We start from the raw sequence: 12341 nt of genomic DNA, 5'->3' as shown, positions 1-12341 counted from the left end.
ATACAGTGCTGTGAGGAAGTAGTTGCCCCCTTACCAATTTCTTAAATTTTCTGAACCTTTGTCACTCTTTGCCATTTAAGATAAAGCAAACTTAAATATAGCTCAGGTAAACACAAAATGCAGTTTTAAGTGCCAATTTTATTTATTAAAGGGAAAAAAAGTCATCTGAACTTACACGGCCCATGTGAAAAAGTAATTGCCCCCTAAACCTAATAACCAGTTGAACCATCCTTCAGCAGCAACAACTGCAGTCAAGCATTTGCGATAAATGGCAATAAGTCTTTCACATCGCTGTTTGGGAATTTTGGCCTACTCTTATTTGCAGAATTTTTATAAAACAGTCACATGGGAGGGTTTCTGAACATGAACCACCTTTTTAAAGTCATGTCACAGCGTCTCTATTAGGTTCAGGTCAGGACTTTAGCTTAACAACAAAAAAAAACCAAAAAAAACACAAAAAGTGTTTTGGACTGGCCTAGTCATTCAGAAGTGGACTTGCTGTTGTGCTTTGGATCATTGTGCTGCTGCAGAACCCAAGTGCTCAAGGTCACAAACTGTTGGCTGGACATTCTCCTTCAGGATTTGTTGGTAGAGTTCATGGTTCCTTCAATCACAGCAAGTCGTCCAGGTCCTGAGGCAACAAAGCAGCCCCAAACCATGACACTACCACCACCATGTTTCACTGCTGACAAGATGTTCTTTTTATTAAATGCTCTGTTCAATTTACACCAGATGTAACAAGATGCACTCCTTCCAAAAAGATCAACTTTTGTTTCATCAGTTCACAGAATATTTTCCCAAAAGCTTTAGGGATCATCAAGTTGTTTTTTGGCAAAACTGAGACGAGCCTTTGTTCTTTTTTGTCAGCAGTGGCTTTCGCCTTTGAACTCTGCCATGCATGCCATTTTTGAATCATGAACACTGACCTTTACTGAGACAAGTGAGGCCTGCAGTTGTTTAGATGTTGTTCTGGGTTCTTTTGTGACCTCTTGGATCAGTCGTCGATGTGCTCTTGGAAAAAAATGTGTAGGCCGGCCACTCCTGGGAAGGTTCACCACTGTACCATGCTTTCTCCCATTTGTGGATAATGGCTCTCATCGTGTTTTACTTGAGTCCCAAAGAAAGAATTTAGAAATGGCTTTGTAACCTTTTATGTCAATTACTTTTTTTATCTGCTCCTGAATTTCTTTGGATCGTGGAAGTCTTGGTCTTAGGTTCAATGTGGCCAACTTCTTGTCAGACAGGTTCTATTTAAGTGATCTCTTGATTTGAAAGGTCTGGCAGTATCAGGTCTGGGTGTGTCTATGAAACTGAACTCAGCTTTTCACAGGATTATGTAGGTTTGGATAGTATTTTTCTCTTAAATAAAATCATCACAGAAAAGCTGCATATTATGTTTACTTGGGTTATCTTTGTTTAATATTTAAATTTGTTTGATGATCTGAAACAGTCTGACATGCAAAAAAGAAAGAAATCAGGAGGGGTGCAAATAGGGGTGAAATCTTTTGTTTAAGATCAATATTTATATTGATTAATCAGTATTTTTGAAAAAACTTTAAACATAAATCTTCCTGAACTTAAATTACTACCACTATTGCTATTTAACACACAAAAAACAGTGACATTTAGTGGAAATCTTCCTCCTAAACCCCAAATCACATGCTTTTACTAAGGGGATCAACCCGTATGGGTTTTTTCACGGCCAATGCCACTTGTTGAGAATGCAGTGAACCAATGGCCAATAGGTTCTGCCGGTATTTTTGGACCAATATGTTGGACTGATTTTGATAATTTTCCCCAAATGATGTCATTTGTGGAAAAGTGTAGTGTAGTCACCTTTTGTGCAGCCATCTCTTTGCATTAAAGTGTTAATATAAAGCTTTATGTGTATTTTCTAGGCAGCAGATTGACCAAAACAAAATATTGGCCTACGTTAAAGATTTAAGGCCAATAGCCGATATGGTAAAAAGCCCAGATATCAACCCAATACCGGCCAACCGATATATCTACCTATATACCTAAAAAAGACCCTGATCACTGACATGACTGAACCTCTGTTGGTTAAAGGAGTTGTGCAAATCCATGCACTACTGTTATTATTACTATTCAATATATTCTCAGTTAATAAAATCAGTTCACAGTGCATATTTTAACACACCCAGGAGGAGCACTAACATCTGAGAGAAAACTGAAATCTGAACTGCTAAACTAATCCAAGAATCCCATGCATTTCAGAACATGTATATAGAGGTGTCAACTACAGTGTTAGCAGCTTTTACACAGAATAAGACCCCATGAAGTCACAGAGCATTTGACACACAGGGAGGGCATCAGGCTTACAGGGACATTTTAGAACATGTTTTTAGAGGTCTAAACTACAGGATTAGCAGCTTTTGGCGAGGTTTCCATAGTGATAAGCTAACGTGAGCTTCCCCTTGTCTTCTTCGCCTCCGTCTGGAAGCTGCTGTAGATGCTATAAATAGACTGAAGTGGGGGATCCGTCCAGAAGAACGCTCAAAGGACGAAGAGGAGGAGGAGGAGGAGGAGGAGGAGGAGGAGGAGGAGGAGGAGGAGGAGGAGGAGGAGGAGGAGGAGGAGGAGGAGGAAGAGGAGGAGGAGGAGGAAGAGGAGGAAGAGTGAATCAAGCCCAAGACAGTAGCAGCAGCCAGCAAAGCACAGCAGCCAGCTAACCCAAGTCCATGTGGGACAGTGGGACAACCAGGAGAGAAACAACTAGAGATGGTCCCATATGGATTTTTAAGGCGATACAGACATCCCATATTTGGTCTGCAGATGTAGTCAATAACCAATATTTGCCGATATCGATATTTAATTTTTAATATCCATAGCAAGGCCCACAAATGTAAAAATAAAAAATTTACTTTTCAATTTTGTAAAACTGTGTATACACCCATATTTTCAGCCTTCTTATATAGTCTTTTCAAGACAAATCTTATGCACTGAGGAAAAATTGTCAATGACACACAGACTGGGTATGCTGGAAAAATATTGGTGCCTAATATTGACCTTTTTTTTTTGGATATTGGGCACTCTATCAGTCATTATCAGCCAATAAGTATGATAATTTAGGACAGAAATCAAGTTTTATCAAATTGGACTGGAACACAAGTATTTATAGACTAATAATAACAACCGTACAGATTTTTGTCAAGGTGGATCTCACAAACTCGATTTTAAAAATTTTGGGCTGAGATGTGGAAGTAATTTCAGCAGGGTGGCCCAGACGTCCCTCTCCAGAAACACTTCCTCCAGCTCTTCCGGTAGGATCCTGAGGTGTTCCCAGGCCAGCCGAGAGACAGTCTTTCCAGCGTGTCCTGGGTCTTCCCCGGGGCCTCCACCCGGTAGGATGTGCCTGGAAAACCTCCCTAGGGAGGTATCTAGGAGGCATCCGGAATAGATGCCCGAGCCACTTCAGTCACCTTATCGTGGTGGGCGAGTTTGCGTACCCAAATGATCCAAGGAGCTACGTTGCCCGGGGCATTATGCCCCTGGTAGGGTCTCCCATGACAAACAGGTCCTAGGTGATGGGTCAGTATAAGAACAGTTCCCAATACCGCTATGATGAGAACTAAAACAAGGACCGTGACATCGCCTGGTATGGTGCAGCCGGGGCCCCGCCCTGGAGCCAGGCCTGGGGTTGGGGCTCAAATGTGAGCACCTGGGGGCTGAACCTTTGCCGACGAGGCCCGGCCAGGCTCAGACCAAAAGGACAACATGGGTCCGCCCTCCTGTGGGCTCATCACTCGCAGAGGGTCTCATAAGGGTCGGGTGCACAGAGGACTGGGCAGTGGTTGAGGACAGGCGTCTTGACGACCCGGTCCACGGACATAGGATCTGGCTGTAGCAACGACTCACAATGCATTGTGGTCTATATTGACTGGTGTAGTGACCACCACTACACCCACTACTTTTCAAGATGGGAGGATGAGAAGGCTGCAGGAGGACGCTGACATGTTAAGTCAGAATGGCGTGGCTGCCCCATCAACAACTGAAGATTGCAGAGAGCAGTTGAGAGACTTGGCCAAACAACTCACAGGAGAAGCTGGTCTAAGGTCCTCACATGGCGCAGCACAGGAACCCACCAAGAACATGCACTGTGGCTCAGCCAGGGATGTTAACTTCACTCCACACATTAAAATGGCCCCTGCTTATGCCATTAAAACCTGACAAGCTGAGTGAGCTTATTCAGCTGGTGCTCCAGGGTTAGGAAAAGAGCCGGGCACCACATAGACGACATGATGTGGGGCCAGCGCACTCTGTCCAAGAGTGAAACAGAACTTGTTGTTGTGGTGTTCTGCACTGGTGGATATCGGCTCCTTAGCTGCCTTGCTTAGGCCAGACGCCATTCTGCCATTTGTCCTCCTGGCTTACAGATGTGTTGCCCAGGACTCTACTGTACCTATTCTTCTGCTCTCCTTATACTTGGGAGGGAGAATCAGACTCCAGCTGAGATGATGGGGAGGCCATCAGACGCTGTAGCTGCCCCTCCAAGACTAGAATATGCTGCCCACGTTTGCCACGAACCAGCTTGTAAGTACATAAGTGAGGCAGAAGAGGAATTATGACGTCCACTCTAAAAAGAACAACATTATAGATATTTTTGGATGCATCTCTTGCCTCTATAAAACCTGCTAACCCTGTAGTTTAGACTTCTACAAGCATGTGCTGAAATGCATGAGATTCTTGGATTAGTTTAAAATTCACATTTGAGAGAGCCTGAAATCTGAACTGCAAATTTTCCATCTCCAAAGTTGCAGTGAACTTTGGTCATTCCAGCAAGAGGAATTTGATTTGACTGATTTAGTTGTGTTGTGGTGTCCATGGTAATCTAAGTCTAAAAATACAAAAAAAAGTAAACCAGAGCACTCCTGCCTCACAGATTGATTCCTGGTCAATGTGGGGCCTTTCTGGTATAGTGCGGATTGCACCCGTGTTTGCATAGGTTTTAGGTTTTAGGTTCTCCCATCACTAAAAACATGTACAATAGAAATACGGTTCACTCTCATGTCAAATCTCACTGAGTTTTCCTGGTTCAAATACAATTAAAGACATGAAAAAAAAGAGGACCTCAGTATTTAGATTATATTTTAATATTCCCTTATTGGACCCTCTTAGCCCCCAATATTTATCGTGGGTAGTTTGAGTTTCTGCACTGTGATAATTTTTGAGCTGATTGTAGTTTATGATTTGGTCTCAATATTATCGTTTACAGCCTATATTTTCTTCAGCAGTATATCACACTTCAAATTTTGATATTGTGACAGCCCTAGCAAACATTTAGGCTAGCCTGGGAGAACCAAATTTAAGCTTCTATCAAATAAAGACATTATGGGAAATTTTTTTTCTATCATAACTGTCTTCGCATACCCCTGGGTGTTCTTGTACCACAGTTTGAAAACCACTGACATATCTAGGACATATAACCAACTAAAGCTTACCTAATATCCAAAAAAAACACCAATGGTAGATGTAACATCATTGCAAAAAGTGAACTTCCAGACAAAATGCAAAACCGATCAGCAGCACATGTTAAACCAAACCAAGCACTTTAACTCAACCAAAATTGGACTAAAAACTAGCAACAACCACTACTCCAGTGAGACACCCATCTGACCCTCCATGCTGCAGCCTTGCGCTCTTATACACCTTATATCCAACAAGGTAAATAATCTCAGATAAGGTCTACAGCTCACATACTGATTAAAAGCCAAATATAGCATTTTGAAAACAATAAAAGGTAACATGATGGTCTAAATATGTTCACCAAAATAAAAAATTAGACAAGATATTTTTGTCAAATCTGAAATAATGATGTTAATAATGTTTTAGTGAAAACAGTCTAATGCATATGCACTTTAGGTTGTTGGATTCTGACGACTAAAGAGTTAAAACTTTTTAATGAGCTTTCAAAGGCACCCACACACTGTTCTGTGCACAAGTAATGCACTCAACCATCAAACCCAAAACTGGACCAAAACTGGAGCAAGAACTAGACCAAGAGTGGTCCAAAAACTACTAACAACCACTCCGCTAGCAAGACACCCATCTGACCCTCTATGCGCCCCCTCCTCACCAATCCCCCCTCACCCACCTTACATCCGAACATGAGGGAGATGGTGCTGTTGGTGCAGGCCACTTTGCAGTGACACAGCATGGGGCACATGCATGTTAGCGGTCGCACGGCGGATGCTAGCTGCTGCTCCTGGGGGTTCTTTTTGGGGTTGGGGCTGCTTTTGGATGAGCGCCTCCTCCCCCCTCCCCCACTGCCGCCGGCCCCCTCCCCCGCCGTGCCCGCACCCGCCCCCTCTTTGCCACCTCCTCTGGCTCCTCTCACCATCCGCCCTCATTCCCAGTAGCGCTCCGTCCCGGCATTAAAGCATCCCCCGGTATCCCGCTGGTCACTCTCGGTTTTCAGCTGGTCTGCTGGAATCTCTACAGCCCTCCACCTCCTCCTCCTCCACTCCTGGACGGTTATTTATAGGCTCGCCCCCCCACTCTTGGAGCTCCGCCTCCTGTTAAAGCTCTTCCGGTTTGTTCTGCTCAGAGTCCCTGGTCTGGTTAAGCAAGCGGCTGCGTGCGGTGGTGTGTGGGTGATTGAGTAGGGGTGCGTGGGGGGGGATGATAGCAAAGCCCCCCGGGGATGACAGAGAGAGGGCGTGGAGGTGGTGGTGGAGGAGGAGGGATTTGTCATGCACGCGAGATGCTCTCCACAACAGTTTGATGGTGAAGAGGAGAGGCTATGGGATTTACATACCAGATACTCCAAAACTGGGTATAGCAAACAGACTGATATTACAGAGTTTTTATCTTATTATAATTTAACTTAGTATCAATCACCCAGAATTGTGCTAAAATATAGCTGTAAATGTCTTGGTTGTGGTTCAAGATTTAGAATCTCTTTCAGTTTTTCCCAGTTTTATTAGGGGACGCCAGAACATCAAGAAGAAACCTACACAGACATGGGTCATTTCTGTGTGGAATTTGTATATTCTTCCAATATTGCGTCGGATCTGAACCTAGGACCTTCTTGCCCTTTATATACATACATTGTACACATACAAGAGCTGTAGTCAACAAAAATTCTTGGTTGACTAAAGACATGTGCTGCCCATCGATTAGTTGACTAAAAAGGGGGCATGGCAAAAGCTCTGAAAACTTTTTTTTATCTATGTATCTGATCCTTGATTAATCAACATATTTTGGTCCACTAAGACTCCATCAACCAATTAATCGACTGAATGACTAAAAGCATACAGCCCTAATTTATACATCAAGAAAAACAGCTATTGTGCTTCTGTTAAAAAGCTCTTCACTTCCTCTGAGCGTTCTCATTACTGTGATTGAATAAAGAAAAGTGCCCAGACTCTTTCTTGAGTGAGTGGAGTTAACCAAAGTAGAAGTCGGTTGTTTTTGATAAACTAATGGTTACTTTTTTCTTTAGTACCCTTTTCAGTATTATTAATCTTTACCATTTAGAATTACAAATAAAATGTATCATGCTCATAAATCCCATTGAATACCATTTATTTGACGGAAGATTTTAGTTTTCATTTGTGGTCACACTGTGTAGTAATTTTCTATAGTACTCTACCCACCATACATCAAAAGTAAAGTATTTTTTCAGTATTTTCTTGTTTTTACCACTAGTAGCTTCACTTTTACGCCGCCGATACATTTAAACAGTACCTATGCAACTTACGTTACAATTTTTTTGTCTTTCTAATTTATTATTAAAGTTTAGAGATGGGCTACCATAATTTACATATGATTTTATTACAGTTCTTTCTGGGAATCTGTATCTTTATAGGCAGCTCCCTCTGCTGGACTCTGGCTTTAACTGCAATGTGCATGAATAACATGAGAGATGGAGCTGTTTGAAAACGCTTCTCAAAGTGCTCTGTCCACTCCCTGTGCCACTTCCTGCGTCAACTCCAACAGGAAGTCCAGTTTGTGATAAACATTAAATGAACAGACTAAGAGGGTGACCACTTAAAAACGTGGTCAACTATCCAAGGTCTGTGAGACAGTGTTCAAATTATTCCTAATGTTCCAAGACCAGTGCAGAACAAAAGAGGGGGTATTTTACTTCTATGGGGTACTAACTATTAACACAACAACATATTTCAGTTACCATGTTACCTTTTATTGTTTTGAAAATGCTATATTCACTGAAAACAATGTATTAAGAAGTTTTATGAGTTTCATTTTTGATGCTCCGAGTCTCCCCTCCCTTTGCTCCCTCTGTTTTGCAGCATGCTTGTGCATATTTATGAAGAATTGTTTTGTAGGAGCTCGGTTGATAGGTTTGTGGGCTGAGGATTACATAGAATCTTACAGCTAACCATAAGGAGAATTTGAATAGGGAGAGAATACTAAAATACTTGAATGGATAAACATGAATGGATGACATTTAAAACCTCTTCAGGGATGATTGTGATGATGGAACAATGTTATAACACGGTAGAAAGCAAAAAGAAAAAAAAAACTCTTTAAAAGATTGTATAAGCACCACACAACCATCTCCACCAGTATTATTTCCACACAAAAAATAAATAAAAATAAGCAGGCCCAAAAACATCTCCATCACACAAGCATCACCAGAACCATTGCCCCCACAAAACCATCTCCACCACCAGAGAACAACCTCCACAACACAAACATGTAGTCCAGAACCATCTCCGTCACACCTATCCAAGAACCAGCTCTCCACACAACCATCTCCACCACCGGAACAACTTCCACGACACACCCATGTAGTCCAGAACCATCTCCATCAGACCCATCCTCAGTAGAACTAGCTCCCCCATAGAACCATTAGAACTATCTTACCAGAACCATCTCAGAAGAACCATCTCCCCCAGAAAACCATTTCATCAGAATAATCTCCACCACACAGCCACCAGAATAAACTCCACAGAACCATGTCCTCATCACAACCATCTCAACCACCAGAGCAAATACCATCACACCCAAGATCCACCACACAACCACCAGAACCATCTCAAGTAAAACCATCTCCACCAAACAATCATCAGAAACATCTTCACCACACTTCCATCTCTATCAATGGAACAATCGTTAGTAATGCACCGATCCAGCTTTTACTGTTCCGATACCAATCTTAATACTTTTGAACTGATAAACAATCCATCAAAATTTTCATTATTGATATCCAATACCAGTATCACATCGGTGCAGCCCTAACAATCGCCATCACAGAACCACAAGAATAAACTCCAGTAAAACCATGTCCCCACCACACAACAATCACCAACAGAACGATCACCATCACACAACCATTTAGTCCAGAACAATGTCCAATAGAACCATATCCCCACACAAAACCATCTCCACTGCTTGCATCACAAGCTCCACCACATCACCAGAATCATCTCCACCTCAAGCAGAAGCACCAGTTCAGTTCAGTTAAACCCGGTTTGGACAGTGTCTGAACAAGGTTTGTCTACTGTCAAATACTGGATGAAAGGACAAACTTCAGATGGCACAGTTTGAGAAGAAGTCCATTTTTGCTTTCCCTGCACTTTACAGACAGAAGACATGGCAGGTTGTTCAGTGACTGGTGCTGATCCAAACCAGGAGCTGAGCTGGCTCTCTGCTGAGAAAACCCTCAGTTCCTACAACCTCCTCAGCAGAGTATGGTTAAAAAGACCACTATATGTAGACCACACATTATGAACAATGCAGATGTATCTTACACATAATCAACCATGATCATGAATGCCTGCAGCCTCTCATATGGTGTTTGTTCCAAAATGTGCCTCTCAAAGTAGATGTAACAGTGAACATTGTGGAACCAACACTGTCCATGAACCAACATGACCCAAAAAAAACAGAAGCCAATGGCTGTAGCAGAACCCCGACATGTGGCACTGTGAAGGAGCTCTCTGGAGTGGCTTTAAAGGTGCACTATATAACTTTTCTAAAAAGAGGATCGGCCATGTGCTCATCTCCATGAAGACATAATTGCTTTGTTCGAAATGTTCCACAGTTTTGTAATAAAAGCTTGCATTCATTCAGTTCTCTTTCTTGCTCTAAAATACCATGAAAAACATGCATCCTTACTGTGAGTGAGCTCGACTCTCCACAGATCTGCCCTGCATATTTATTTACGTGCTACCTGTTTGTTACTGTAACAGGCCTAGTTCCACAGTATTGAGCTAATCTATCGCTACAAGAACACATTTCAAAGCATGATGTATTGCTACAGAGAAATATTGCAATAAACTATAATATTGAAACTATTACTACTAAACTTCTATGATAATGACTATATGGATTTATCGTTCAATACATGATGAATGGAAGTATATATTTTGGAGCTCAATATTTATCGTGTGTACAATTTCTTTGCAACAGTGAGATTTTTGTTATTTTGGTTGTGCAGTTGAATAAGTGCATTCTATGGGTAATTATTGGTTCATTCTGCCATTTATTTGATACTGTCTATTTTTAATAATGTATTGGAAATCTTAGCTTGGGCTTAGCTTTTTGCAGCATAGCCGTAGCAATGACAGAAACTCTCCAACTTATTCTAATGGTAAAATCACCAAGTCTCACAATGGGTTACAAACATGCATGTTTTCATGTATTGAACAAGTCGATATAGTACTTATCGTGACAGGCCTATGTGGAACAGTCCAGGCAAAGCAATAACATCTACATGGAGACAAGAAGGTGGCACTGTAAAAATGTCCCTACTGCCAGTCCATTGAGGAGTGAAGCAACCCGTTGGAATAGACAAAAACTAAATTTGAGCACTGAAATCATCAATATCAGTAAGGACACTTCCTGGATTACCACCTCATGACATCACAAAATGGAATCCAGTAACACCCATTACTTAAACACTAGGTCTTTGATGAAGGAAAAGTGATTTAATAGAATACAGGACTTTTAAGAACAGACCACTTCAGAGAGACAACAGTACAGAACAGAGCCACATGTGAGGGTGTGATTGGCCGCCTGCGCACAAGCCCCGCCTCTCCTCCACATGACTGATGGAGCATGCTCAGTACTCACCAGCGTGCACAGGATCTCATGTAGGAGCGAACAGTTCTGTGAGCGCAGCGTTTGGGACAGGGGAGAACACAGTCAAGCCACACACTTAATAGAGGTCTACAGGAGGTATGGGACATGTCACCCACAGAAGTTCAACAGGATTCTTCAGAGGGAGCGGTCAGAACAAGGTATGGGCGGAGTCTCTCAATGACTTTGCCCACCTCAGGAACCACAAATAAATATACAGTTGACATAGAATATATTATAACATTGCATTATTCATTCACTCCAAACAGTGGTAGTAAGGTACGTTGGTAGTAAAGCTGGGAAATATGACAAAAACGTCTAAATCGAAACATCACAATTTTCCAAGCTTTTATTTTGTCTTAGTTTATGTTCCGAAAATGAATATTATTCATCGTGTTTTTTATTATTTTTAAAAATTTACAAATGTCTTCCTCCAAAATAAATGCTTACTGACCTGGCCTATGTGACCTCTCTGAAAACCCAAGCTGATTACTGACCATTCAAATTCAATCAAATATGCTTAGTTTGTTGCCAGAGCTGCCTGGGGTAGACAGATAGAAGTGAGCCTGCAAATCTGATTAGATTATTCCATTCTCCATATTTACTTGTACCTTCAAATCTGGCTCAATAATTTTTTAATGATTTAGAAGATTAATTAACACAGTGCCTATGTCCTTAAAGGTGCTATATCAGTTTTTTTCCTATTAAAAACATGAAAGACAGAACTAGTTCATTTTAAACAGTTTTCAGTGGTCCAAAGTTATTCATCACTTGCCTTATGCATTCCAAATATCTTAATTATTCACAGTGATGAACGTTTAAGCATTTTACACAACTCTCAGAGACGACAGCGGTGTTTTGCCATCATGGTAATGGTAACAAGAACTAGCATGTTATCTTCCCAATTATCAGAATAAAATGCTTTATAATTAGATGTAGACAGCATGTATCAGGCACATTTTGACCTCAAGATCTGATTATATAACATATCTGTGCTGAGGCAAGACACATTTTGCTCAAACACAGGGGGAAAAAAAATGGGTATAGGCCCTATAACTTGCACCTTTGGATTTGTCTCAATTCATTAAAAGGTCCTATATTAAGTAAAATTGACTCTTGTGAGTTTTAAGCTATGTTATAATGCTGTTACCTCATCAAAAACATACCTGGAGTTGGGTTTTGCTTCATTCACACAGGTTTGAGTAATCATGCATTATTAATGCAATATGGAGATGTAGATTAAATTATTAATTATTTTATTATAACTATTCATT

General features: G+C 41.3%; 1 protein-coding gene across 8 annotated transcripts in view; it reads right to left on the bottom strand.

Moving 5' to 3' along the window:
• dlg1b (discs large MAGUK scaffold protein 1b) overlaps window positions 1-12341 on the bottom strand; it is a 58888-nt gene that overhangs the window by 35389 nt on the left and 11158 nt on the right. For 5 of the 8 annotated variants that reach the window (XM_055228643.1, XM_055228644.1, XM_055228645.1 and 2 more), the window contains exon 4: window positions 11062-11097. The exons of the other annotated variants lie outside the window; for them this stretch is intronic. In XM_055228643.1, the coding sequence (XP_055084618.1) occupies window positions 11062-11097 (36 nt within the window). The remainder of the gene's footprint in view (window positions 1-11061; window positions 11098-12341) is intronic. 8 annotated transcript variants of the gene reach the window in all.

The sequence above is a fragment of the Periophthalmus magnuspinnatus genome, chromosome 17, assembly GCF_009829125.3.
Source record: "Periophthalmus magnuspinnatus isolate fPerMag1 chromosome 17, fPerMag1.2.pri, whole genome shotgun sequence".
Classification (NCBI taxonomy): domain Eukaryota; kingdom Metazoa; phylum Chordata; class Actinopteri; order Gobiiformes; family Gobiidae; genus Periophthalmus; species Periophthalmus magnuspinnatus.
Note: the sequence above shows the minus strand (reverse complement) of the source record. Positions and strands in the feature narration are given on the sequence as shown.